This window comes from Cygnus olor, chromosome 23 (assembly GCF_009769625.2).
Source record: "Cygnus olor isolate bCygOlo1 chromosome 23, bCygOlo1.pri.v2, whole genome shotgun sequence".
In the NCBI taxonomy this organism is placed as follows: domain Eukaryota; kingdom Metazoa; phylum Chordata; class Aves; order Anseriformes; family Anatidae; genus Cygnus; species Cygnus olor.
This window is the reverse complement of record NC_049191.1, coordinates 7600969-7628704: the sequence shown is the minus strand read 5'-3', so window position 1 is coordinate 7628704 and position 27736 is coordinate 7600969. Positions and strand designations below refer to the sequence as shown.

General features: G+C 41.5%; 1 protein-coding gene across 1 annotated transcript; it reads left to right on the top strand.

Annotated features, from left to right (window-relative positions):
* The first annotated feature begins 2737 nt into the window (after positions 1–2737).
* ZMPSTE24 (zinc metallopeptidase STE24) lies at positions 2738–26184 on the top strand. Its single transcript, XM_040535056.1, has 10 exons — positions 2738–2924; positions 4650–4796; positions 8663–8749; positions 9429–9545; positions 13510–13662; positions 17219–17360; positions 19419–19579; positions 20813–20917; positions 23826–23969; positions 24309–26184. The coding sequence occupies exons 1-10, from the start codon at positions 2808–2810 to the stop codon at positions 24531–24533; spliced, it is 1398 nt and encodes a 465-aa protein (XP_040390990.1). The 5' UTR covers positions 2738–2807; the 3' UTR covers positions 24534–26184.
* Positions 26185–27736: the final 1552 nt, after the last annotated feature.

Below are 27736 nucleotides of genomic sequence, written 5' to 3'. Positions count from 1 at the left end.
CTGTAACTATACGAGGAGCAAAATGAGGCAATTAAGAAAATATACAACTACTGTACACCTCTAGACTGTGAAGAGCACAAGTGGCTGCATGGCACTGCTGGCAGAAACTGCCCCAGGAGTTCTTAGGAGCACAGCAGGATAAGCACTGCTAAACACTATGCGCAGTAGCATGAGTTTTCTCTGGAGCCTTGTGCACCTCTTCCTTCAGAATTGAGGGTGTTGAGTTGTTTCTTTCAGGAAATGCACAATGCTCCAGTCACTGAACTCACATCTCTAGGAGGGCAATGGCCCTGGTTTTGCTCAGCCTGTGTCCTCTGGGTTGTAAGGGTTGTTCCAGGTCACCTGCTGAATCTTTGGGACTGTGAGGAGAACCTGTTTATTTAACCTGATTAATGACTGTGCCCTGATACCAGGCCCAGAAGAAGAGTAGTTCCAAGGAAAGTGAATGTTTGTTTAACACTTTGTTCTTGGCTTTGGAGCAGATGCAAAAGGGATTAAGGGCTTTTAGGGCAACATTTTTGTTTTGGAATTCACTTGCCAGACCCATGAGTACAGGCTGCCCATGGTCACACAATCACTTAGGTTAGAACGAACCTCTTGAGATCATCTAGCCCACCCCATCCCCCCTAACTTCTGCTCAAGCAGGGCCAAAGCCAGTTGCCCAGGACTTTGTCCAGTTGGGTTTTGAGTATCTCCAAGGATAGAGAATTCACAAACCTCTGTGCAACCCAACCCAGTGTTTTATCTCCTTCACAGTAAAACATATTTCCTTGTGTTTAGATGGAATTTCACGTATTTCACTTTGCACCTTCTCACGGGGCACCACTGAGAAGAGTTTGGCTCCCTCGTCTTCACTCCCTCCCATCAGATTTTTATGCGTATTGGTGAGAATCCCCCTGAGCCTTCTCTTCACAAGGCTGAACATTCCCAGCAATCCCAACCTTTCCTTGTAAGAGAGGTGCTCCAATCCCTTCATCACCTTCATGGCCTTTCACTGGAGTAACTTCAGTAGCTCCATACATTTCTTGTGCAAGTGAGCCCAGAACTTAACACAGCTCTCCAGGTGTGGCCCCACCAGTACTGAGAGGAAGGATGACCTCCTTCCACCTGCTGGCAACAGACATCCCTGTAGATATAACTCCATCACACTATGGCCGAGTGCTCGGGAGCCCTTCTGTGTACGTGTACTAACAACTCTCCAGACATCTATGGGCTGACATCAAGTTTTACTGCATTTTCTAAAGCATCCTCAGTCCAAACCTCTTCATTGCCTTGGCCAACTCTGCAGCCAAATGTGCTGCTCCTATGGCTAGGGGCTGTTGTAATCCTCCTGCCCAACCAGGAGCAACTCTGTGCCCTGTAGAACTGGTACCCAATACAGCTCCTCAGCACAAACTACAAGATCACTCTAAAGGTGATCTCACAGTGATTTAGCTCCATGTCAGGCAATGTGAACCCTCCTGACGAAACCTAGGTGGTCCCAGGTTAGAGCAGTTTGGGAAGCTAAGATTTGACTTGCTCTGCCTTATGCATAGTGCCAGTCTGTTCTTTCCCATTTGGCAAAAATGTAAGAAGCAAAGACATTTGATGGGAAGGGATGACAGCTACCTCCCCCATGGGGAAACTGCAAGTGTTTACCTTTGATATCTGCTACGTGAGGTTCCTATGGACACTGTATGCTGCTACAGAGTGGTTGGGAAAGCTCAGATGTGTACTGACCTAGCTCCTCAGATTCACTTGAGAAGTGCATTGTTTGCCCTTGCCCAGCCAATTCTCCTCCATCGCTATCACATCACTCCTCTATGTCTTCCAGAGGTAGATTGGGTTGGTGCTCCACAAACTGGACCTGTTGGTGATCCTGTTGTGATTCAGAATCCATAACTGGTGTATGTGGAGGTGCACGAAATTAGTGTCATCCTCCATCTTGGTCAAGCTGTGCCCTCATGGTTGGAGTCAGGTGGACAGAACTTTTTCTTGCCTATACTCTTCAACACTGAGCAGGTCCTGGCCTGCTGTTCTGTGTCTATGTCTGTGTCACTGATTACATTTGGCTGAGTCAGACTGGAAGATGGGCGCCAGAATGGCTGCATAGATTGGACAGGTATTTTTCATGCTCTGGTACTACCTCAATATCCTTTCCCCCTACCCTTGCAGCCCTGCCCAGCCTCCAGAGTAAGTATTTGGATTTCTTTTGATCACAGCAACATTTGGGTTTTTGAGTGGGTCTAGAGTCTTGCTCTGGAGTGCGGGGAAACCACAGCTTGCTCTGTTCTACAGCTCAATCCCTACATCTTTGCACCTGAGCACTGACAACAACTTTTATGCAGGGTAAGAAGTCCAGCACCAACGTGCTGGTGCATGCCCTCCTTGTGTGCTGCCGCTGGCTCCCGATACCACCAGCAGTTCTTAAGAGCTTTTCTCTGCCCAGCTTTCTCAAAGCACCAAGAGCCGCGAAGCCCACCAGGCTGCCGCGGCGCCTCCTTGCCCAACCCCTCCTCGCGCGGCTCGGTCTCAAGAGCTGACGCGCCCTGTGGCGCACTCCCAATCGCGTTCTGGCCAAGCCAGGCACCGGCTGTACGGAGACGGGCCGGCTCCCCCGGCCGCACCCGCGTCTACCCCTTAAGGGCCGCCGTTGCCCTCTGAGGGGGCGATCCCGGCGCACACCGCGCGGCTCCTCCCGCCCTCCCCTCCACGTTGCTTCACGCCTTGGCCCGGCCCGGCCCGGCCGCAGCTCCGCCGGGCGCCAGGTGGCGCCGCAGCGCGGGCGGCGGCGGCGGAAGGAGGAAGCGTGAGGTCGGTGCGGAGCCATGGCGCTCCGCGGCGAGCTGTGGGCAGAGCTGCCAGCTGAGAAGCGCATCTTCTGTTCCGTGCTGCTCTTCTCCTGGGCCGTCTACCTCTGGGAGGCCTTCCTAGCGCACCGGCAGGTCGGCAGGGGCTCCGGCGGCGGCAGGCTTCGCCCGGGTACAGGCTCGGCCGCAGCCCGGCCCGGCTCGGCCTCAGCCGGGGGGGCAGCGGGCGGGAGGGCGAGCGGAGCAGCTCTGCCGGGGGCTGGAGCTGGCGCCCGCCTGGGGAGAGCTCGGCCCTGTCCCGGCCGAGGTAGCGGGGCAAGGGCGCGGCGCTGCTGCCCGCGGCCTGCCGGGCGGAGCTCGTTCCCCGCGTGCAGGCACCGGTGAGGGGCGGAAGGGGTTCGTCGTGTCCGTCGGTGCGGCCCCGCGTGCTGGGTTCCAGAGGCAGGCAGCAGCGTTAACGGCGCTGGACGGAGAGCGCGGTCCAGCCTCACGCGCTGCCGCCGTCCGCTCGTTCTTGCCCCTGCCCTGGAGCCCGGCCGGTCCTCTGCAAATGAGCTGCGCTTGCTCGAATGATCGAAGGCACCGTGTCCCGCTCGTTCCAGAAGTGCGATGGGGATGCTCACTGTCACATCGCTGTGTTATGTGAATTCATAGAAAGACTTAACAAGTGCAGGTGCGTTGGAGTGGGGCTGGCCAGCAGCCAAACACCTGCTCAGCTGCTCATGCCTCCTCCCAGGACAGGGGCAAGAACAGGAAAAGCAAAACTAGAAAACTGAGGTCAGAGTACAGATGGTTTAATAAGTGAAGAAAATAAGCAAAAATAAAAAAAGCAACAAGTGCTACAAATGCCATTGCTCGCCACCTCCCACAGGTAGGCTGATGTTCAGCCAGTCTTCAAGCAACAGCTACCTTGCATTTCAAGCCCTCCCCAACTCCTTCTTTCTCTACACCAGTTTTTATTGCTGAGCAGGATGTTAAATGGTATGGAATATCCATTTGTCCTGTCTGAGTTCTCTTCCAGTTTCTTGCCCACCCCAGCATCCATGCTGGGTGGTGGGTAGAGAGATAGTGATGCTGCGCAAGCACAGTTCAGAAACAACCAAAATACTGGTATGTTATCAATGCAAATACAAAGTACAGCACCATAAGAGTGTGTGTTTCTTCTGCTGTGGAGAAAGTTGACTCCATCTTGGCCAGACCCATCAGCCAGGGAGAATGTTGCTGGGAGGGCAGGAAACAGTGCTGCCTACTCTTGTGAGCCATTAGATTCAGCTGAGCTGTCAGTGACACTGCAGTCCAATACTCTAGTCAAAGGAAAAGTGCATTTTGAAGTGACAGAGGGTAGGAGCTTTTCCTCTGAGAAGGAATAAAAATACTCAAACAAGGTAAGACAGTGAATAATGACTTTTAGACTTCTGAAATTTGCAAGTGGCTTTTTCTACCATAGCTCCTCATTTATGCAGCCAAATTATAGGTGTGGTTTCTGGTTTCATGGAGGATCTGGTATTTAGTTTGAAACTCTGCTTAGTGATAATCACGGTACAGTAGGTCTTATCCTGTGGAAAAGCTACTTCGTATGATCTTTATATAGTAACTTTTTATGTTATAAATAAATTAGTAAGAAAGCAACTCAGCTTCTGATTATAAGAATTGTGCTTTTGTTTTGGATTTAGAACTTGTAGAAAATGAGAATTTAGGAATATTTGTTGTCTTTCGGGGGGGGGAGTTGATAGCATTTTGTTGTTGTTGAGTTTTTTTTCCCTGTCTGTGGTGGCTCATGGGTACTTGCTATGTGTAACTTTTGCTTCTCTCCTTTAAAAAAATGGATGTAGGTTTTAAGTTTCCTTTTCAATTTTTCAGAGACGGGTGTATAGAACAACAACACATGTACCACGGGAACTAGGACAGATCATGGATTCAGAAACATTTGAAAAATCTCGTCTGTATCAGCTGGACAAAAGTACTTTCAGCTTTTGGTCAGGCCTGTATTCAGAGGTTGAGGGCACTGTAAGTACCTGAGCTACTCTAGCATTCATATGATACTTTTCATGCAGTTAAACTGTGAAATACTTTGATTTCTAGTGATCCTTTGCAGCAGCACTGTTGGCACAGTGGCATCTCACGTTAAACTGAAATTTGGAAGACTTAAGATTCTGTGTTTCTTGTTTGTGGCTGTATTTGTTTTATAAAAAGAAGAAATTATTTAGACAGCACATAATTTCTCTATGCAGTGCTGAGTACTGCACAAATACAGCATACATTGTTATGTATTAGTGGCATGGCTGGCCTATTATGCTTTCCAAATAATTAAGGAATATTAGAATTATTTTCAGCTGTTACAAATACAGACCTTTTTCTGTGTTTGAAGGAAGGCAGCTACTTTCATTTTAAAATAAATTTTAAGTAGTTCATAGAAAAAAAGCTGTGAGAAGAGGAAGAGTACCAGTAGATTCTTACTGACTATACAGATGTTACACTTGGCAAGTAATGCTCAAAAATATGAAAAAATAGAGCTGAGAGTTAAAACTAAGTGTTTATATATATGATATGCAAACAGTTGTAAAAGAAACTTTTTCTGACTTAACTACTGAAATGTATTGGTCATTAGTAGCATGACTGGGTCAGAAATGAACCTTGAATTTCCTGGCATTTGCAAGAATATAATTACTATGTATTATCTACCACAGTGGTGAACTTAAGGACGAAAAGGTCCATTTATAAAAGATAATGAAAATAGCACTGTAAAACCATATAAATCATGTAACGAGTAAGAGGACTGGGAGCACTGGTGGACAGAAATGAGACATGAGCCAGCAGTGCAGAAAGCCAATCAAATTCTGGGCTGCATCAAAAGAAGCATGGCCAGCAGGTTGAGGGCTTGTGTCCTATCACTTGTCACCTGAGAAAATAGACTGAGGCACACCTCACTGCAGCTTCCTTTCAGGTAGTTGTAGAGAGTGATGAGGTCTTCCCTGAGCCTCCTCTTCTCCAGACTAAACAACCACAGTTCCCTTAGCTGCTCCTTATATGTCTTGTTTTCAAGTCCCTTCACCAGCTTTGTTGCTCTTCTCTGCACACACTTGAGCAACTTAGTGTCTTTCATGTAGTGATGGGCCCAAAACTAAATACAATTCTCAAGGTGTGGCCTGAGTACAGGGGGACAGTCACTTCTGTAGTCCTGCTGGTCACACTATTTCTGATGCAGGCCAGGATGCCATTGGCCTTCTTGGCCACCTGGGCACACTGCTGGCTTGTGTTCAGCTGGCTGTTGATCAACAGCCCCAGGTCTTTTTCTGCTGGGCAACTTTCCAGCCATGTTTCCCCAAGCCTGTACTGCTGCATGGGGTTGTTATGATCCAAGTGCAGCACCTGACATTTAGCCTTCTTGAAGGCCATACAGTTGGACACAGCCCATCGGTCTAGCCTATCCAGATCCCTCTGCAGAGCCTTCCTACCCTTGAGCAGAACAACATTCCCACCCAGCTTGGTGTCATCTGCAAACTTACTTAGGGTGCACTTGATCCCCTCATTGAGGTTGTTTATAAAAAAAAAAAAAAAATGTTAAACAAAACTGGCACCAGTGTTGAGCCTTGTGGAACACCACTTGTGAGCAGCCGTCAAGCGGATTGAATACTGTTCACAGTGACCCTGTGGGACAAGCCATTCAGCCATTTTCTTACCCAGCAAACAGTGTTTCTGTCTAAGCCATGAGCAGCCAGTTTCAACAGTATCAAAGGCTTTGCTAGTCCATCCACCTAAGCAACATCCACTAAGTGGGTCATCTCATCATAGAAGGAGATAAGGTTAGTCAAGCAGGACCTGCCTTTCTAAACTCATATGTTAGTATACAAACATGTTTGTTAGTGCAGCTTTTATATTCTCACTGGTCTTTATGCTGAGTAGAACTCAAAAGACAATTTTTGTGGGACTTTGAAAAGCTTCCGTGTTTTTGACTGACTTTAGAGTCAGTATTTCATTTGAAAAACCAAGCTATCCTCTAGCAGTGAATCAGTGGACAGGGTGAGATGATACCACCAAGTGGGTGCAACATGTCAAAAGGTTCTGAAGCTTTATCTTGATTTTTAAGAGCTTTATCCAAGACAGCTTTACTCCTTGTTTTGAAGGAAAAAAATGATTGGAATGAACCTCTTTTGCCACTGAATTTAATGCTCTGGTGAACAAACATCTGTATCTGCAGTCTTTGCTTATCTTTGTGCAGGTCTACCCTTGTGTCTCTGTAGGGACCGTACGATCTTTGCTTTCTCCTGTGACCTTTTCTTTCTGTCTGTCTGTTACTGTAGGAAGAACTCTACAAAGTTTTTGGCAGCTAATGGGCTTTTAAAAAAAATACTGCATCCAGCTGTCTTCCAGAACATGCTGGTGCTTCCTAATCAACAGTCAAAACCAGTTGCTAAATCAAGCATCTTAGCTTATTTGCTGTTCCAGTATTTCAGCTGTGATGGTGATAAGCAGCTGGGAAGCAGTAGTGTCTCAGGCTACTGCTGTTTTTGTATCTATTGCAGTTCTCTGCTTTTTATGTTGCAGTAAGACCAATGAACAAAAGTCAAGGAACAAAAAACAGAAGATGGGAGGTAAAGCTCCCAGCTAATCAATTGAGCACTGTCCTGAATAAAGCAGGTCTCAGTAAGCTGAGATATAGTATCTTCATTTTATTTCATCTTCTGAATAAGAAGTTAATGTTCCCGGTGGGGTTTGGTGGGCTGTGGTCTTGGGATTCTGAATCCCAGAGCTTCTTGAGTTTGGGATCAGAGTGAGCTGTCCCAGGAGGGTTGGTAATGGACCTGCACGCTATTTGCTGTCTTTATTCTGAATGCCTTTCTGTCAGTAGGTGTGTTTTAACCCTGGTAGGCAGCTAGGCACCACATAGGCTTGCTCACTCCTCACCCCTCTCCACCTCCCATCTGGCAGGGAGGAAGGAAATCAAAACGACAAACATTAGAAAATTCATGGGTTGAGATAAGGACATTTTAATAAGAAAGAAAGAAACGAAGAAAAATCCACCACAGCCGAAGGAAAACAAAACAAAACAAAAAAAGGAATACATAATGCAATTGCTCACTAACAGCCATCTAATGCCTTTCCAGTCCCCAAGTAATGTTAGCCCCCCCCAGCCAAATCCCCCATTTTATTGTTCAGCATGATGTCATATGGCACAGAACATCCCTGTGGCCAGTTTGGGTCAGCTGTCCTGGCTCTGTTGCTTCCCACTCCCCTGTCTACCTCCAGCCTCCTCACTGACAGAGCATCATGAGAAGCAGACAAATGCTTGGCTCTGTTTAAACACAGCTCAGCAATAACTAAAATATCTGTGTTATGAACACTATTTTCACTACAAATCCAAAAACATAGCATCATATAAGTTACTATGACGAAAGTTAACTCTCTAACAGCCAAACCAGCACAGTAAGGAATTCATGCAAGGTTGTTCCAGAAGTTGCTGAATCTTGGCATGCCCTTCGTAAAGAGGGCATTTTTGTGTGTTATACAACTGTAAGGCAAGTGAATTTTAAGATCTTCTGAAAAATATATTTGGTCTGAGACAATATAGCAGCAAAATCTATAGTTAATAGGCTTGTATATATGTTAATATTTCCCAGGCAAAACAAAAAAACAACCGTGATCTCTACTTCTGTAGAGTAAAAATGAACCATTGCAATCTATTCCAGGCTTTGTTTATGTAGTGTTATGTGTGTGTGTATTTTGGGGGGGGGGGGGGCCGGTGTCAGAAGCCTAATCATAAAACAGTTATGATTCATCCTTAAAAGTTGCTTATCTTGCTGAAATTTTAGAAGGATGGGATGACATCCTGCTTCATATTGTCTCTGTGGTGTTTTGTGTTTTTTTTTCCCAAGATGATTCTGATCTGCGGTGGAATTCCTTTTCTCTGGGATCTCTCTGGTCAGATTTCTGGTCGTGCTGGGTTTGGACCAGAATATGAGGTAAGCAGTCTTTAAATGCTAGAGAAAATGTGTGGTCCCTAGAAGAAAGATTTCATTGTTTAGTCATTAGGGGTTCCTTTTTACTCTTCTCCAAAAATTCGGCAGAAGGTGCAATATATAGCTTGTTAGATTTAAAAGCTATTGCTTTTCAGACAGTCAGCCTCTGTTTTGTTCAAAAGTCAATGGTATATTGGAGGAGGACAAGGAGTTTCTTTTCTAACCAGGCTTAATGAGTAGTTGTGACCTCTCTAATCTCCAGCTGCTTCGTAAAACATACAAGATGAGAGACTATTCTAGATGTGTCCTGAAGTCGAGAAATACTGAACAATACTTACCACGCTGTAGTGATAAAATGAACATAGGTGAACATACAGTCTCTATATGTACTATATGCTAAGGACAGAAAGAACTGTTTTTACAATTCAGCTTTATCTACTGCTTAATACAATTTCAAAGTTTTCAAGCATCAAACAAATCCTTTATGAAAATAGTGTGTTTTGGTTTAATGGAGGGTATTCCTATAATCAATAATCTGATAATTGCAAATGTTATTTCCATGAATTTATCTAGCTTTAACTTCTAACCAGTTTCAGTTAAACTACTGGTGTAAAATCCATTCTGACAGCAAGAATGTTAGTGTCAGTACAGGTCGGTAAATATTAGGTCTCTTTGTTTTTAGATTATTCAGTCACTGGTATTCCTGCTGCTTGCAACGCTCTTCAGTGCATTGACCGGTCTCCCATGGAGTTTATATAACACATTTGTCATAGAAGAAAAACATGGCTTCAATCAACAGGTATTGTAGACGATGTGTATGCTGACCTAACGCCTTTGAGAGGTTTGGTAGGTTAGATGGATTGGCATGTCCACATCTGTGCCAAAGATTGTTATTTTTAGGAACATTTTTACATGCTCTACATAAAAATAAGAGCAATGACAGTTCATGACTCTTGCAGATGTCCTGTGCCACATCCATAATGTCTTTGAGTGAGGCCATGCCCCTCAGCAGCTTTCTAGCAAAAAGAAATGTCTGTTATAGCAGTGGAACTAAGAACATTTCATACCTCAGCTGTTCATTCTTGGATGGATCGTTCTTTGCTCTTCATATGCTCTTCCTGAGAAGCCTGGGTTGCTGCTCAGTAGGGGTGCTTCTGACTCATGAACACTGAACAGATGAAATTATTTTCCTCTTCATTTCACTCATTGACTTCTTGATTTAGCCTTTATTAAATTAGAAAATTCAGCTCTTCGTTTGCACTTCTGTTAGTTACTCACTTTATCTCATAATTTCAGCACTGGCTTTCTTGACTTTCTCACCAACTTAGTTTAACCTTTTTCAGTATCAGTTTCCCATGGGAACAGCCTTTCTTATCGGGAGAGAAACCTCAGTCTGGATGCATAGTACTATAGTACTGTGTTCAGCTCTGGGATCCCCAGCACAAGGACGTGGACCTATTAGAACCAGTCCAGAGGAGGGCCACGAAGGTGATCAAAGGGCTGGAGCACCATTGCTGTGAAGACAGGCTGAGAGAGCTGGGGTTGTTCAGCCTGGAGAAGACTCTGGGGAGACCTTACAGCAGCCTTTCATTACATAATGGGGGCCTACAGGAAAGCTGGGGAGGGACTCTTTGTCAGGGAGTGTAGTGATAGGGCAAGGGGTAATGGTTTTAAACTAAAAAAGGGTAGATTTAGATTAGATATTCAGAAGAAATTCTTTAATCAGAGGGTGGTAAGGCACTGGAACAGGTTGCCCAGAGAGGTTGTGGCTGCCCCATCCCTGGAGGTGTTCAAGGCCAGGTTAGATGAGGCCCTAGGCAACCTGATCTGGTGGGTGGCATCCCTGCCCGTGGCAGGGGGGTTGGAACTAGATGATCTTTGAGGTTCCTTCCAACCTAAGCCATTCCATGATTCTATTATAGGCAAAAATGTTTCCCTTTCACCAGCCTTGATACATGTCAGGGCACCTCATGAGGCACTGTGGACATACTGCTAGCTAGGGCTGCCTAGGGAAGTTTTTTACTTTCCTTGGTTGCCAGCAGGTCTTGCTACTTTTTATCTGGATTAGATGTATAGGTGGGGAAATTGTGGAAGAGGTGCATGCAGAGGTGAGCATACTGGTAGGCTAACTTCCTGCTCCTATAAAGGGAGGGAGGAATGTGCCCATGTTTCCAGAACATGAGTCAATCATTCTTTTCTTCTGGCAAATACTTAACTGGAATATTTATTTAATACACTTTGTTTTCTCTCTGCCACTTCTGTTCCTTAATCCTTAGAAATTGTAAAGGCTAATTTTGGCAGTATGTTTGTATCCAGGTCTAGCCTTAGACATCTTTTTGACGTTCAAAATCCTTGAATCCAAAGACAATCCAAAGACATCTTTGATTGTCTCTCATGTCAGTCCTGTGTAGTTGCATCAGACCTACTCTTTGATTATTTCTCCTACTGTAGCGGGTAATAACTTCCATCTTGGTGGCAGAATTGGAAGTTCTTTGTGTCAAGGACATAAAAGTCCTAAGACTGTCAGTACTGGAACTTGTAAAGCACTAGAGTTAGAGCAAACTGACAGCGCAGCTGATGGGTGGAGAGCTTGACTTGAATATCTATAAATCCTTTAAGATGCAGAGTGAGCTCAGAGCACTGATCAAGCCTTTCTTCTGTGCAGAAGCTGAGGGTCAAAAGCTAAACTTAGCAGCTCAGGTTTCTCCAAAACTGTCTTGAGACAGCTTGCAGAAGCCATGTAGTTTCTTTGTATGCTTTAATGAGAGTGAGAATGATTGAGCTGCCTGCCTAATGTCTTTGTTTCTCCATAATGGTCCTCAAGCCAAGAACCGAAGGCTGAGTCCAGCTCCAGTCCAATTTGAGACACCAATAATGTTAAATCTCTACATTTCATTTTAGACTAATGGGTTAGGCCCTTCCGTGAATGAGCCAAATTCACAACTGATTCCTGGAATTTATTGAAATGATTTTCAAAGGATCTTCAGGCAGACTCTTTTTTCCATGGTAGTGACTTTCTGAAAATTACAATTTCTCTTGAGGTCACATCTGCCTTAGAAAGCTGAGAATTGGGGCAAAGACAGAAGACACCATGCAATTTTATAGCTCTGTTCCTCCTAGATCATGCTACTGGCATTAAAAAAGAATTAAAATGAAAACTTGAGCTTAATTGTATTTTTAGACGGTGGTCCTAATGTCTTCATCCAGTAATATCTGATGTTTCATAAAGTCCAGTGGAACCACTGCTAGCAGCACAATTCTGTTAAGAGTTCTTCCAGGTGACTGTTTAAGTGACTGTTTCTTCAGCCATTTACTAAGCTCAAAAAATGAAAAAGCTGTACAACGGGCCTCTTTCCAGCTGAGCTGAGGAAAGAAATAAATGGGAATGCATGGATGTGTGTACATTGTTTTTTCTCTCTCCTGGCTTGTGCCAGTTCAAGAGTCTCAGTCAAACAGAAACAACTTTTGTTTTGTCCAGAACAAAGCTTCCACAGATCTTCTTTCATGCTTTTCCTTACAATTTTCCTGTGGTGCTTTTCAGGAAAGAAGCACTGCTTAGTGTGACCAAGGCACACTTGCTTTTCTAATTACAGAATGGTTTTTGCTGAACAGGTTCATGTATACAGTCAAAAAAGATTATTGTCTGGAATGCTCCATTTGTGTAGACACATTTCTATACAATTGTGTTATTGCTGATACTGATAATTGCTTAGCAAGAGTATATCATCAAAGGGCACACTGTGTGACCACAGTGAATATGTGTACATAAACCCACAAATTTATATTATTCTCTGTCTGATTTGTGTTTATTACAGTCACAGAAGTCAGAGGCATCTATATAAACTCTTTCCCCAGTCGTTATTTTTTATTTAAACCTATTTCACCAGTATGTTTTTTTCTTTCCAGACAAGAGTTCCATATGTTTAACACAGTATGGGCTTTTTAACACAACCTTGTCAGAAAGGATCTTTACATAATAAACCCCTCACTTCTGTGCCTTGCAGATAGCTGTAAGTACTGAAGTAACAATTCCTGAAAGAGGTAGTTGGGTGTCTAATCATGTTGCAAAATCACTAGATCAGTTTGATTCAAGTACGGGGTCTTTGAAACATCCATTAAACATCTGTGAAACATCCATCCTAATAAAGTTATGCTAATTTTAGAAGCTGAGACAGCTACAAGAATAGTAACTACATACCAGTGGAAGCTGACTTGGAGTAAAATTACCAGTTTAAACCTAAAAGTCTTCAGTAGGACTTTTGTCCGCTTTTCAGTTAAGACAATCAGCTTGGTAGCTGCTGAAGGTTGAGATTAATTGAGGCAACTGTTCAAAGACAAAATATTTTACAATAGTTTTGTTTCTTTCAGTTTCCTACTTCTATAAAATCCCGTGACACCTGGAATATTTGTTGGTAAAGGAATTAAGGGACAGATAAGCTTACATTTTTCTTTCTTCCTTTAGTGAAGGATATACATGCAATAAAGTAAGGGTTTGGGTCAGATCTTACTAATGAAGCATGCATCCACATGGGCCTCAAGTCTGGGTGGATGTACAGACCCACAGCTGTAAGGAGTGGAGCTGAAAAGGTTCTTCAGCCTTTTCCTACTGACTCTACTTTCCTTAGCGTGCATTGTTATTGCTACTTCATTATTTTGTGATTTGTCTTATTTTGTTTGTGCTTCCAGTGAAGGAATCAGTTCATTAACTAATATCACCCATTAATATTTGCATTGTAAATATCACTGATATCCTTTCTTTACAGACACTGGGATTTTTTTTCAAGGATGCCATCAAGAAATTTATCGTAACTCAGTGTATTCTGTTGCCAGTGACATCCCTTCTGCTTTATATTATTAAAATAGGGGGTGACTACTTCTTCATCTATGCCTGGCTCTTCACATTAGTTGTTTCCTTGGTGAGTAAAAGAGTATGTGTGGGTTGCTTCCAAATGCTAGATACTTGCATGGCTCAGTATGCTGAGCTAAGTCTAGACACTCACAAGTCTAAACCTTGGGAGTTTTAGTGTTTGTAATGTTTAACACTTCGTGGTATTCTCAGTGCACCTGTTCAGAAATAATAACTCGTATTAACTAACCACATTAATTTGATATATTTTATCTATATCTATACTGGAGTGTTTTCATCAGTCGAAAAATAAACATTCAAAAAACTGTGGAATGCTGGAATTAAAATGCTGTATGGTGATAGATTTTCCTTTTTCTTAACTATAGAAAGGAAACCAAGACACTAAAATTGGTTTGACAAGACTAGGCAAAAAATGTGCTTTGGTCACATTTGTAAAGTTTCATGTATTTCCATTGGTTGTCTCTTCTAGTTAACCAAACACCAATTCTCAGTTGCATTGCTTTGTATTGAGACAAGTATTGATTTTCCCTTTCTGATTTAGCTCAAGTAGCTTATTTTATATACTGAATTGGTAACTGACATTTTTAGGTCTTGTATTAGAAGGATATTTTTGTATATGTCGTAAGGTTGTGATGTTTTTTATTCTTTATTTATTTTTTATTTTTTATATACTTAGTGCTCTACTGTCATTTTTGTCTCGATATACTACCCATTGCTCACCCAAGGAAGAAATTAGAGAACTATTGTTGTACATATTCATTTATCTTTAAATTGAAAGAACACCGTAACACCTTAAGAACTGTAAGAATTATTAGATTACATTCATGTAATAAAGTGTGTCACATTAGTCTAACAATAAAATTGTTTCAATCCCAGATTCTTGTATCAAGTTCAGAATTTCTGGTTTATCTGGGTTGTATCTTGAAGCAGTCTTTTAGGAAAACCTGGCTAGGAAATCATGATCGTTATTTTTCTTAAGCTTCTTTTTTGTGATTTATATTAGGCAATTATGTATTTTGTTTTGTTTTGTTTTTTCTTCTTCTCACCACTGCTTCTAGATACAGCTTCTATAGTTTTCTTGGACTTCTTTCAATTTCTCAGCTTCTGTTCTAAAGCACATGCGTTGACTGGCCACATTTGCACAAAAATGTGATTGTAATGCTACACAGGAGGTTATTGCAATTAATGCAGGAAAATGTGATTTCTCGCTTAACATATCTGATAGCTGTGTTGACTTTCTCAGACATGGCTACATGGAAGGAATTGTGACTCCATTAGTTTAAATCATAACCGCAACGTCTTCATAATCATATTTTCATGGGATACAGATATCCTTATCTGAATTTTATTTGTTGCTTGCTTTGATTTGTTGCTTCACTGATGCTTAACATGCAACTGAAGTAAAACCTGTGTGCGTGTGGATTAGTGGATTTCTGTATAGCCAGCAATTCCAGTGTAGGACGGTTAACAATGACGTGAGAGCAGGAGCCGTTTTAGGCAATAGTGGAGCAGAGCTGCTTACAGTTAGCTATACTGTGTCTTGCTGTTTTGATGCACTGGCTCCTGCTTTGATGTACTACTTCTGCTCATGTCCTTCCGCTCGCATCTTTCCTTTTTTGGTCTCTGAATGCATTCTGAAAAATAATACTAATGTCAGTTCACTTGTATTGAAATTACTTACAGAAAAAATTGTTTAGACTTTTATCAGTACTTCATAAAGAATTGTTGGTTTTATTTCTTGCAGGCTTTGATTAGCAGTATGCTCTTAAAACATAATCGGCATTTCAGCTACTGCTCTGTCAAAATGAGTGAAACAGTCTATACTTGCAGGTTATTCTAGTTTATTATTTGCAAACTTGGGGAAATGCTAGTTCCTTGTGTGATATCTAGTGAATGCTTTAAGTCTTTAGGTTTAAAAGCATTAAAGACTTGCTTTTTCATGGATGGATTAAGCTGAAATTTTGAAAGAACTGGTAATTTCAGGACTGGAAGAAGGTAATCGCTGGGAATTGTATAGATACTTTAGAAACTGTGAAAACAGAGGCGCCCTATCTTTTACACAGCAAAAGCTAGAAAATAAAATGTGTTTTGTCAGAGAACTACGGATATCTGTACTGAAAAAGAATGTAGCAAGAGGGAATGGCTCACTCCTTTCTTTTTTTTTTCTTTCTGGGACTAAGTGCGTGCCCAGGCAATTGGTGCTTTTCAGGTGTCTTGCAGTGTCACTGTAGCTTTACAGGGTGTTGATCATGGTTTGACACCTTAGTGGGATTTTGAACAGTCTTTGACATACAAAATAAGCTTAGCAGCTGTTAAGAGTTACTCTTTAGAGTTCACTTTAGGGAGAAAAATTCCAGTTGTAATCACGTTCCATAACATTGTAATTATGGTCAGAGTTGCATCCTTCTTCCAGAGTATAATCCCTGCTGATACCAAGGGATTACACAAAGATCAGAGATGAAAATTTATGATTAGTACACACACATTTTAAATGGCCTGAGACACTTGTCTGGACAGAAATAGTTGATTTCTGCTCTATGAAATACCTTCCAACAATCGCTGCAAAATATCTGCAGAGTTTAACACTTATTTTAACGGCTACAGTAACAAAAATAGCTTTTGTTTTTTAAGTGTTGTCTTATATGGACACCCTTATTTGCTTGAATAAGTCAGTTTCCTTAATTTCAGATATTTTTACTTTTCAATAGTGTGGATTCTTTTCAAAAGTCAACATACGTGTTTTCAGCGTGAAGAAAAAAACTGTCGATTTCTGTTTGCTTCTCATGCCTTGTTCCTTTTTACTGACCAAAATTAAAACTTATTCCCAGTTCAGTCCTTTTCTTTTAAATAAATAAATAAATAGCTTTGTGTAGGTCCGGAGTGTGAAGGAAGGAAGTTCGGCTTTCTTTTCAGTGTTATTCCACTCCTGGCTTTCTCCTTTGGGCTGCTTCCGGTGCAATTTTGAAGAGATGCAAGTGCATCGTAGTGAGGTTTGGGGATATGGCTGTTAATCACTGTGGAACACAGGCATCAGTCTGTTCCTTAGCCCTGTGCACAACTGGAAGAAGGGGAAGAAAACATGACAAGAAATCTCTCGCCTATTTTAGACCATGGCTTTGCAAGTTAACAGGAATTTGAAGAAGCAGGACTACCTCTTGGGTTGGTGGGCTCTGCTGCTCCTTAAGAAACACTTCAGAGCTTTCCAGTGTTGGTGAAGCAGGTGAAAGTGACAGCCTGTCATTGATAAGATCACTGCTGCCAGCTGTCGTAGTGGCTTTTTCTTCTGTGGTTTGAGGAACTGTCAGAGCAAAAGCACTGTTTTTAGTAATTTTGCTGAGGACTGTTTGGAGACTAACCTGCCCCCACCTCCATCTTGCTGTTGAATTGCTGATTGTCAACAGTCTAAGTAATTTTCTTTATAGATGGGATGACCCATGGAAAGCCTTGCTTTGCTATAGATCACAGTTCATACAGGATTCAGTTTATGAAGGTGTTTTTTTCTGAACTGTGCTCTCCCTGTCCCCTTTTACCTATGCCCCATAGTTAGTACTAAACACATTTGTATGTTCTTTCTTTTTTTTTTTAATATCCGTATGTGTTTGCAGGTGCTTGTTACAATCTATGCAGACTACATTGCACCTTTATTTGATAAATTCATTCCACTTCCTGAGGGAGAGCTCAAGCAACAAATTGAAACAATGGCAAAGAGCATTGACTTCCCATTGACTAAGGTGTATGTTGTTGAAGGTGAGATTTTTGAATAAAGAGACTTTGTAACTTTAAATTTGTGGATTTTTAGCTCTGATTGTGGATGTTGTAGCAGGGGAGTTGTTTATGTTCCCCAGCTATTGTGTTACTTGCCAAAGTCTGTGCTCTATTCCTTTTTTCTTTTTTTTTTTTTTGACTTTGGGTGAGAAAAATGAAGCTTGAATATACAGCCTTAACTGAGGATGTCCTTAACAGCCATTGCCATTACATGTGCTGTGACATAGCACAGTCAGAAATGGAAGCAGCTATCAAGTTTCCAATTCTAGAACTTAAGCCAGAAGGATTTTTTTTAACTTTTCTAGTCTTTGTTCAGCATTAACTGCCTTATAATATCCTTAGTGAAGTACTTGAAAAAGCTATGAGTGTTAAAAACACCTATTCCTTTTTAGAGTGTTCACATGGACAGCTGATTATGGTGTGACTGAATGAACCCAGCCCTTCTACTTGAGATTGTCACTTTTTCACTTTGGAGTAGTAAATTATGCATCCTCTTTTCTTAGCTTGTGGAATATAACATGGAGCATGCCAGCTACCATGTCATTTCCTCTCCAATTCTATCTTCATGGAGAATTTTACTGTTTAATGTTTCCACTGCTACTCATTTTGCTCCCTTTTGTATGTGATTTCAGGGACTTTCCCAAATTCAGTTTCTGTTTTGTGTCACCTGTGAGGATAGGACATGTTTCTAATGCCTTGGTGAAAGCAACATGAGATGGAATAAAGAGCTGAAATGGTAGAATTTTACTGCAGTAGTAGAATTTTGCTTTAAGAGAGAGAAGGTAATGAAGTTTTTTTCTAGCCTGGAGGTTGTGGCTTTTAAAACTTTGGGATGGCTAAATACAGCCACTACTCTACTTTGGTGCAGCCAGAAAAATCTACTATTGATATACTTGGGTCCCAAGAAATTCCTGTCTTTCCTAGCAAATTTAAAGCTTTTCAGACTCGAGATTCAGTATAGTGACTTGCATTAAGCTTGAGATTCAGTACAGTGGCTTGCAAATGGATACATTTCTCCCATAAGCACTGCTGGCTGTGTCCTAGCTTTTAAACTTTATGGTGAAAGCCCTGTGAGTTAATTCTTAGTACTCTGGCACCTGTGTGGTATATCACTGCATTAGCTTCTTCAGCATGCCTGCATTTAGTGGCAATGATTTGCAGTGGAGAGAAGCTGCCAAACCCATATTTTCTTTTCCTGGCATCCTTCAGGCTGTTGAGCCAACAACCCTGCTGACATGGGGGACTGATGTGTGAACGTCTTTTTGCCAGTGTTCTGCTGCACTCTGCCTTGGCTCTTCCCACTCCAGAACTAACTTCTTAGTAACATGCAGCAAAACCCTTAAATTTCACGGTTTGTTCCGTAACAGGCAGATGACAAGGTTCATTCCCTACAAATGCTTTGGTAGAGGTTGAAGCTTCTTACAATAGACAAGAGGGGACAACACTACCCGGTGGCTGGTCATCAGATTTTCTTGCTGAGAAGGGACCAGATGCTGAGGCTTCATACTCTGACCAGCCTCTTCCTCTGTTGGTCTGTCTTGGTTTGGTACTGAAATTACTATCACCACAACATGAGTTGGCTTGCAATGGAACAATGGATATTTTGTGCCCTGAGGAGTTGGTGTGGCTTGTGCATGTACAGTGAGGGTCCGCCTTCAACTTGAAGTGCCTTATCTTTTGTTGGAAAAAACAGAGCCAGATTTCACCTCTTCTCTCACAGAGACCTCGTTCAGTCCTTGCAACAGCTCCTGTCTATAGGCAAAATTAGGTAAATCTAACAGTTACTTTGGTCTGGACAGTTTTGTTTTTTTTTTTAATCAAATGAAACAGTTTGTTCTGTGGAAAGAGATTAATTTCTTGGGCTAAAGTATATCAGTAGTAGAAAGAGTCCATGAGTCCACCATTCAGGTGACCTAGATGAAAGTAACTGTAAAAATTTACCTATTTCAAATATAATAATTTTAAGGGCCTTGCATAGTTAAGCTTCAGTGCACAGAATTATTCAGATCAAGGTCTCTAATGTAAATTTTTACTTATCAGGTTCTAAGCGTTCTTCTCATAGCAATGCTTACTTCTATGGATTCTTCAAGAATAAGCGGATAGTGCTATTTGACACTCTCCTAGAAGATTATTCTGCACTGAACAAAGAGCCAGCAGAAGGAGAAGAGGGTGAGAATGAAGAGACAAAGTCTAAAACAAAAGTGAGTTTGTCTGTTCTATTCTATTCTGGCTTTATTGTTCACTGTTATTTACATTAACTTCTTGGTGGGATTATCCTGTGTGTTTTCTGAGTGTATTTTAAAGGTCCTAAATGAAATGCTAAAAGCCAAGCCAAATGATTCCATCACCAAAGCTCAAGGATATTGAGCTGCTGTTAAATGGAATTTCTGGGGTTGTTAATGAGTGGGTGCAGAAAACATCAAAGAAACCTCAGAAGTCCATGGGAGCTTTAGCTTTTTGTTTTCCTGCACGTAACAAATATGTCTTCCCTGTGATTGATCAAATGAGGAACCTGTTCAGGTTTTTAGATTATGTTCCTTCTCTTGGGTCTGCCACACCTAAGCTTCCCTTTGAATGAAATGCTTTTGACTATCAGTACATCATTTATATGCCTTTTATTGCAGGCAAGAATTTTGGTGCAAGGTGCGCACGCATGTACATATACAGATTACACGTGCACCCTTCCCCACCCTGGTCAAGAACAGGATGAAAGCCTTTCATTGTCCTTTGCATTGATGTGCAGCTGCACATCTTTTGTACAGCTTTTGTGGTTTCAGGAGAGTTATGGGGATGGATAGAATTGGCAGGATATTTCCAAAGAACCTGAAGGAGTAATTCTGAGCAGAATGAATTGCCTTATTCAGCCTAGGTGTAGGTCTATGTATGGATTTTTGAGAGGAGGTGATTCTGAGCTCACCTGCCCATCTTTCCTGATGATATTTTTAAAGCATATCATAGCGTTTGTTGCAGATGATGGGAGTGTTGTCATTCAGTAATACCTTGGGAGGAAGGCTACATTCTGAGTATTGAAGGAAGTAGAGGGAGGACTTCGCTCTGCTTTTGATTCTACTTTAAGAGTTTGTGGCTCTGAATGTCAGCTTTCATTGTAATGCCTTTTCCTGAGTAAATAAACAATGAGATCAAGGGATGGCACAGGAGAGTTTGGAGGCAAATTTTCTAGTATTGTTCAGGTCTGTGTGGGAATGTCTGTATGCATAGAAATAAGAGATCACCATCTCTTGGTAGAAGATTGTTGAACCTGCAAGTTTATTTTTTGTAAATATCTTATTGAAGAAGTCTCAATAAGAAATTGGATGTGTGTATCTGCTGGTAGAAGGGACGAGCCTGCCCTTGGGAAACTTTTCCTGACGTAGGAAGACAATAAGGAAGAAATGGATTCAGTTGTGTTCAGTTCAATTTCCTTATTCCCTCAGAATAAGAAGCAGGGATGTAAAAATGAAGAAGTTCTGGCTGTCCTTGGTCATGAATTGGGTCACTGGAAACTAGGTCACACTGTCAAAAACATTATCATCAGTCAGGTAAGTTACGATACTGTTGGTTTTCATAGAGCATTCTGTAATTATTGTTTCCAGATGCTTGCTTCCAGATTTGTTAAGTGTACAGTGAGCATGCAGTAGCCCTTCTGTCCCCACCTTGCCCCATCTGGCTGGTAGGAGCATGAGCCGTGAGTCTGAGAATAGGTATTTGCCTCCCTTCTTGGAGTGGTACGAAGGAATGTGATTGTGGATTATGAAATCTGACCCAGAGAGTATTTCTTATTTATTAACTTATTTGTATTGTTTTCTCCTACCTTTTGCATTGGTTATTGGTAAATATGTTATTGTGCAATTCTGTGTGTAACCCCATTTACAAGCATCCTTTGGGCCCAACGCATCAGCCAATTGTTCACCCATCTTATTGTGCTTTTATCTAACTGTATTCTGGTCATTTTGTCCAGGAGGATACTGTGAGAGACAGTAGCAAAAGCTTTACTGAAATGCAGACAGATTGTATCAGCTGGCTTCCTTTGGTCATCTAAATGGGTGATCTTGTTCTAGAAGAAAATTATGTTTGTTAAATATGACCTTTCCCTTCTGAACCCACGTTCGCTCTGACCAATGACTGTGTTGTCCTTTAGGTGTTTTTCAATAACTTCCAGAATAATCTCCATAATTTTACCAGGCACTAAAGTGAGACTGACAGGCCTGTAATTGCCAGGTTCTTCTTTCTTGCCCTTCTTGAAAATTGGGATCACAGTTGCCAGCCTCCAGTTAACAGGGACCTCTCCAGATTCCCAAGATCGTTGAAAAATAATAGAGATCCCGCAATAACATCAACCAGCTCTCTGGCTACTCTGGGATGAATCCCATCAGTCCCCATGATCTATATGCATCCAGGTGGAGCAGCAAATCCCACACAAGTTTGGGGTTGACTGGGAGTTTATCATTCCAGCGGTCACAGTCCTCCAACTTGGGGTCCCAGAGCCTATCACTGATGTTGAAAACAGAGGCAAAAATGCATTAAACATCTCTGCTTTATCTACGTGTCCTTGTTTGTTAGGTGACTGTCCTCATCAAGGACATGTTTGCTCTGGTCCTCCTTTTCCTGTTAACATACTCTAAAAAACCTTTTTTATTGTCCCCCGCACTGCTGGCCAGCTGCGACTCTAATTGAGCCTTGGCCGCATGAGTTCTCTCCCTGCAAACGTGAGCAGCATCCCTTTAGTCCTCGCATGTCACCCGACCTTACTTCCAGCAACCATACAATTTCTTTTTCCACCTAAGCTCTTGAAGAAAATCACTGCTCAGCCAGTCTGTCCTTCTGCCCCTCCTTGCTTGCCCCTCTCCAGCATTTTGTATTTGCCTGTTCCGCGCTCTTAGGAGGTGGTACTTAAAAAAAAAAAAAAAAAAAAAAAAAAAAAACAGCACTGTTGTACCCCAATGTCTTTAAAAGCAGTTTCCCAGGGGACTTCACTAACTAGTTTCCTGAGCAGTCTGAAGCCTGCTCTCCCCAAGTCCAGTGTTGAAGTTTTGGTGGTAGTTTTTCTCCTATCACCAAAAATTTTAAACTCGACTACTTCTTGGTCGTTATAGCCAAGGCGACCACCTATCGCCATTTTACCCATCAGACCCTCCCTGTTTACAAGCAACAGGTCTAGAAGGGCCCCTTTCCTAGTTGGCTTTCTTAGTACCTGTACCAAGAAGTTAGTGTAAAGTCTGCCATATACTATGTAGATTTGTCTTGTTCTAGTTATCATGCATGCTTTTTTTCCCTCAAATTCCCAACTTTTTTTTTCTCTTAGCTTATGATGGTGTGTGCAGAAATGCTATTCTGTTTGGTTTTTTTTGCTAAGGCTATTCACATTTTTTTTTTCATTCTGGAACATCACAAGCTTCTAACTTAAGAAAATCTCTTTCTGATTCCGTAGTACTTTTTCTTACCCATGCCACTGAACACTTCAGTAATGTCCTTTCTGCTTTGATTAACGCAATTATATTCCAACTTCTGATGCTGATATTGATCCCTACTAATTAAAAAGCAACTGATGTTTTTGCCATTCTGCTAACTCATGTAACTTTTGTCTTTGGATCCACTTTTTAGATACTATTATTTCACTGTAATAGGTAAACTTTATCTTCATTTCCAGAAATTTTCACAAATTCTTCTTCAATGTTTTGTACTTTTTGTGTTGACTGTTTTCTGTCACAACCATCCCTCTTCTTTCTGTTCTGTCTGTTGAAAAACAAGCGTTATTCTGCCACATTGCACATTACTCTAAAAAGATTAAACAGCCACTTGAATGGATTGAAAAGGTACTAATAAAATTCTCTAGAAAACATAGTAAGGCATGGTAGTGCCCCTTGCCTCTGAAAAGCCAGCCAAGCAATGTGCAGGTATGGTTAGACAGAAGCATGGGTTGTTTCCAGGAACAGAAATATGACACAGCAAACGGTAAGTAATGCTTTGAAGAAGGGTTTTGGACACACATGGTTTGTTTTTAAGTGTTTTAGAACCTATGCTTAATTCCAAGGAAATGGATTGTCTCTTGTACTCCCCCCTTCCATATCTTGTCTTGCCTTTTCATTTCCCTTTGCTACTTAAAACTTATTTTTAGCACACTGACAGAAAATAATTACAAAATCAGAGAATGTTTTAGGTTGGAAGGAACCTCTGGAGGCCATCTGGACCAACCACCTTGAGCAGGTTGTCCAGGATCAGGAGAAATAATGGTTTCTTTATTGCATGCACATACTGAAAACTGGTAAAGGTTAGATGTTTGTTGTTCTTCATGTATGAGTTCTAAAGTAATCTCTTTGGATTTTTTATTTTTTTTTCTTTTTTTGTTTCCCCTCAGGAGTTTCTATGCAAATCTGTGATATTTTAGGCCATATGTTTGACTCGAATGAAAAACCCATCTTAATCAAGAGTGTTGTTTCCTTTTTCTAGATGAATTCCTTCCTGTGCTTCTTCTTGTTTGCTGTGTTAATTGGTCGAAAAGAGCTCTTTGCTGCATTTGGTTTCTATGAGACTCAGCCTACCCTGATAGGCTTGATGATTATTTTCCAGTTCATTTTTTCACCTTACAATGAGGTAAATTTTTCAATTTGTCTTTGAGACATGGGTGCTGAAGCATCATTCTATTTAAACTACGATTTTATTTTGACTTTATTATTATTTTGGAGAAGATATTGAAGTTTCTAGGGGCTCTATCTGGTATCTCCGTTTAATAAGTAGAATTAGTGCTCCATGTCAGAAGACTCCCAGTTTCAGATGTGGCCTGTATAAATCTTAATGAGATCATTCCTCAGCCACAGTAATGTGTGTGGGATGAGGAAAGGAAGATACTATAGTGGACATTTACTGATATTGTAGAGAAAATGTGGATGGCTGAATTTTTAGATAATTATTAATATACTTCTCTCTTCACAGATTCTCTCTTTCTGCTTGACTGTATTAAGCCGACGATTTGAGTTTCAAGCAGATGCATTTGCCAAGGAACTTGGGAAGGCTAAAGACCTATATTCTGCTTTGATCAAATTAAACAAAGATAACTTAGGATTCCCTGTTTCTGACTGGATCTTCTCAATGTGGCATTATTCCCATCCACCCCTTTTAGAAAGACTTCAGGCCTTGAAAGATACAAAGCAAGAGTGACAGGAATCACTGTTGGTTCAAAGACAGTGCTTCCATCTCAGAGGCAAAGTTCAGAGCTGCTTTTTAAATTCTTTTTAAAATGGATAACTCCATCTGAGTGTGATATTAACAGCGCAACAAATCTGAGAATCCTGAAACAGGTATTAAATTATAAATTACTTTTTTAAACAAAAAAACTGTGGTACTTAATTTAGAAAAACATACTGGGTGAAGACCAAGACACCTTTCCCTCCACACGCTGGCTTTTTTTATCTCCATATCATAGTACAGACTTGTAAGAGAAGAAAAAATAATACTTCAAAGCACCTATTTCTTCAGTTGAACATTGGTTTTGATCCTTTTCTCATTCTCAGTGTTCTGTAAACCTTCCCTTCCCATCCTCAGCCTTTATTCACAATGAAGAGATACTGAGTGACTTGGTTTCTTACATCATAACTGTATTAGCCCATCACTGTTGGTGTTTAAAAAAAAGTTTAATGCAAGTACAGGCCTTTCCGCTGGATTCCAGTTCATGTCTGTTGTAATTGAAAATGCTACTTAATAAAGCCTCCTTTTTCAGAAATGTGGGAATAAGGAAATGTACCATGGCCTCCTTGAAAATGACGATTAGTCTGTATTCAGTAGCATTATAGTGATATTCTTCTCTTCTCCACTGTGCTTCTGGGGGTGTGGAAAAATGTTATGGAGAGTCCAGACAGGACCCATGGAAGGACTCAGGAAGAAAGCTGCTGATTTACAGAATCATAGAATGACTTGGGTTGGAAGGGACCTTAAAGATCATCTAGTTCCAACACCCCCCCCCCCCAACCATGGGCATAATTCTTTGTTCTCCCTTTTGCTTGTGAGCATAATAGTTAACAGCTTTTCCATACCTCAGTTCCTCCATTTCTGTCAACCTTGGCCTCATTTTATTGTGTATATGGAAGTGGTCAGATGCTTGAACAGTGTGTCAGAATTTAACTTCCATTCTGAGGGCAGAGAGAGGTCTGGAGGCTTTGTCCCCCACTCTGGGGAGGGTTTTTCCATTAATTTGGATCCAACTGAAATAGTGTTGGAATACTTAGAAAATTTTCGTCCCCATTTTGATACAAATAATACAAGATTTAGTTTATTCATGTAGGTTAGGGAAAGGCAAATGGGTAACTGGGGAAATCGCTTCTGCATCTGTTATCTCAGATGAGAGGTGCAATTAAATTTACTTTTGTTGAATAAAGATAGCAGTTAAATGTAGGATTGTATGTGTCATACAAATGTTTTGGACCAGACTGAATGCAAATACTTCATATAAAAATCAGATTTTATATCTGTGGTAAATTAAGAAGTTCTCTTTGAACAGAGATGAGCAGAACAAGTCAAAGCAAATTTGATCCTTTCAGGTGTCTGAGTATTCTCAGAGACTACCATTAATTAAATTCGTTTTTGTGATCATAGTGAAAAATGCCTTACAAGATGGGCGTGATGATGTCTCAGGTGCAGCAAGATACAAGATGTTGCTGGAAACCATATGTATGCCTTATTCTATTTGTGTTTATACCCTAAAGCATGAGCATGTGAAGTTAAACTATGGATATGGACTTAGGAGACAGTTTTTAATGATATGGGGAGCCTATAATTTGTCATATTAATTGCATTGAATAAATGGCCTTGAAAATAAAAGAGCTAACTTGAATTTGTCAGTTCAGAAGAGTAAATAAACATGTTTTGTGTTGCAGAGATGTTCGTTGGTGTAAGCCTATGGAAAATACGTTAAATGTGCTCTGAGAAAAGCATTCATGTCACCCCCTAGATAAAGCATACTCAAAACAGAATTTTGTGGTTATTTCAGAAAATTGGCAAAACACAAACCAAAATGGGACAATGAAGAAAATGCCAGTTACTGTGGAAGCATCTCAGACTTGAAATATTTAGGCTATTAGGTGAAGATAGTATTGTTACAGAAATTGCCTGTTGCTTCTCAGCACTGGCATCTTGTTTGTCAGTGTGTCCTGTAACCTTCTGCCTGTCCATGTACAGGCAGAATGGCGGATAACTGGAATGCATTACCTGCGTGTTGCTGACCTGCAGCCTCTAGTTGTTTATTACATTCTGGAGAATAGTCTAAATCACACCTGAGTCTTTCTATGCAGCAGCTGCTGCTGGCTTCCCAGGTGTCCAGATCCTCCTACAGTGTCTATGCAGCCATGCGAGCAGTCATTCCAGAACAGCTTGATGACAGTTTGGCTACTAGAATCAGCCACACATCTATGTCCCTTTTAATTAATGACCAGTTTTGAGAAACAAGGGAAGAATATAAGCAACGTTTGGGTTTTGTTTTCTGTTACCTTTAAGCTAATAATGCTCAAATACTACAACCTTGGACACAATTTTGAAAGACTGGGCATGCTGACTTCAGATGGGGCACAGCTGACCACGTGGGACAAGAGTGTTCTGGGCGGTAAGCTGGCTGGGCTTATCAGCATTAATGCATTTATGCATTATTAATTATTAATGCATCTATTAATGCATTAAAAGGCACAAAGGCTAGAGATTTCTAAGTTTCCTTGGAGACACCTGGTATAACCAAGTGTTCAAATCTTCCCCCACAGCGTCCCAATGACGCGGGGGGCGGAGGGGGGAAGAGAGGCTCAGCTCGTTGACTGATCCTAGAAGTCAGAAGGTCCTCATGATGGTATCTTCCCTGACATCCCCTTTCTCTTAAGCCAATTTATATTTTCTATCTTTCAGGTGGAGCTTGAGTGACTCTAGTCATGCATATCTTGGAAAGGTATAGGCTCTGAGAAATTCAGAGCGCATGCTCAGTCAGGGGTGGTCTCACCTTGGAGGCAGGTAGCTTTTGGGATGGAGGTGTGTTTTGGTATTATAATGATACTATAATGAGCAAAAGTTCACTAGAGTACAACATTTTGTCGAAAACATGACAGGTCGTTGGCTCAGGGTAGAAAATGTGCAGCTTATCGGTCTCGTTGTGCACAAGAACAATCGAGTCCCCATCTTGTCACAGAGCCTAGCCACAGTGTCTCCACTCTGCTCTACGCTCCATCCTGTTCCTTAGAGTCAGCACACCAGGTTCCCCCAGCACCTACATAGCACCTACAGTTGGAAGCCTATGGAACGCTTAGGTAATGCAGCTACACTCCACCCTGAAAGCTTCTTCAATGCTGTGCATTTTCTTTAAAATGTGAATATTAGTTTAATTTTCCTGG

Bases quoted from the DNA above. Each gene is read 5' to 3' on its own strand.
- ZMPSTE24 (XM_040535056.1), top strand. From the start codon at position 2,808: ATGGCGCTCCGCGGCGAGCTGTGGGCAGAGCTGCCAGCTGAGAAGCGC. The intron at 4,797-8,662 runs GTAAGTACCTGA...TTTTTTCCCAAG, and splicing joins ATTCAGAGGTTGAGGGCACT to ATGATTCTGATCTGCGGTGG. The intron at 23,970-24,308 runs GTAAATTTTTCA...CTCTCTTCACAG, and splicing joins TTTTTTCACCTTACAATGAG to ATTCTCTCTTTCTGCTTGAC.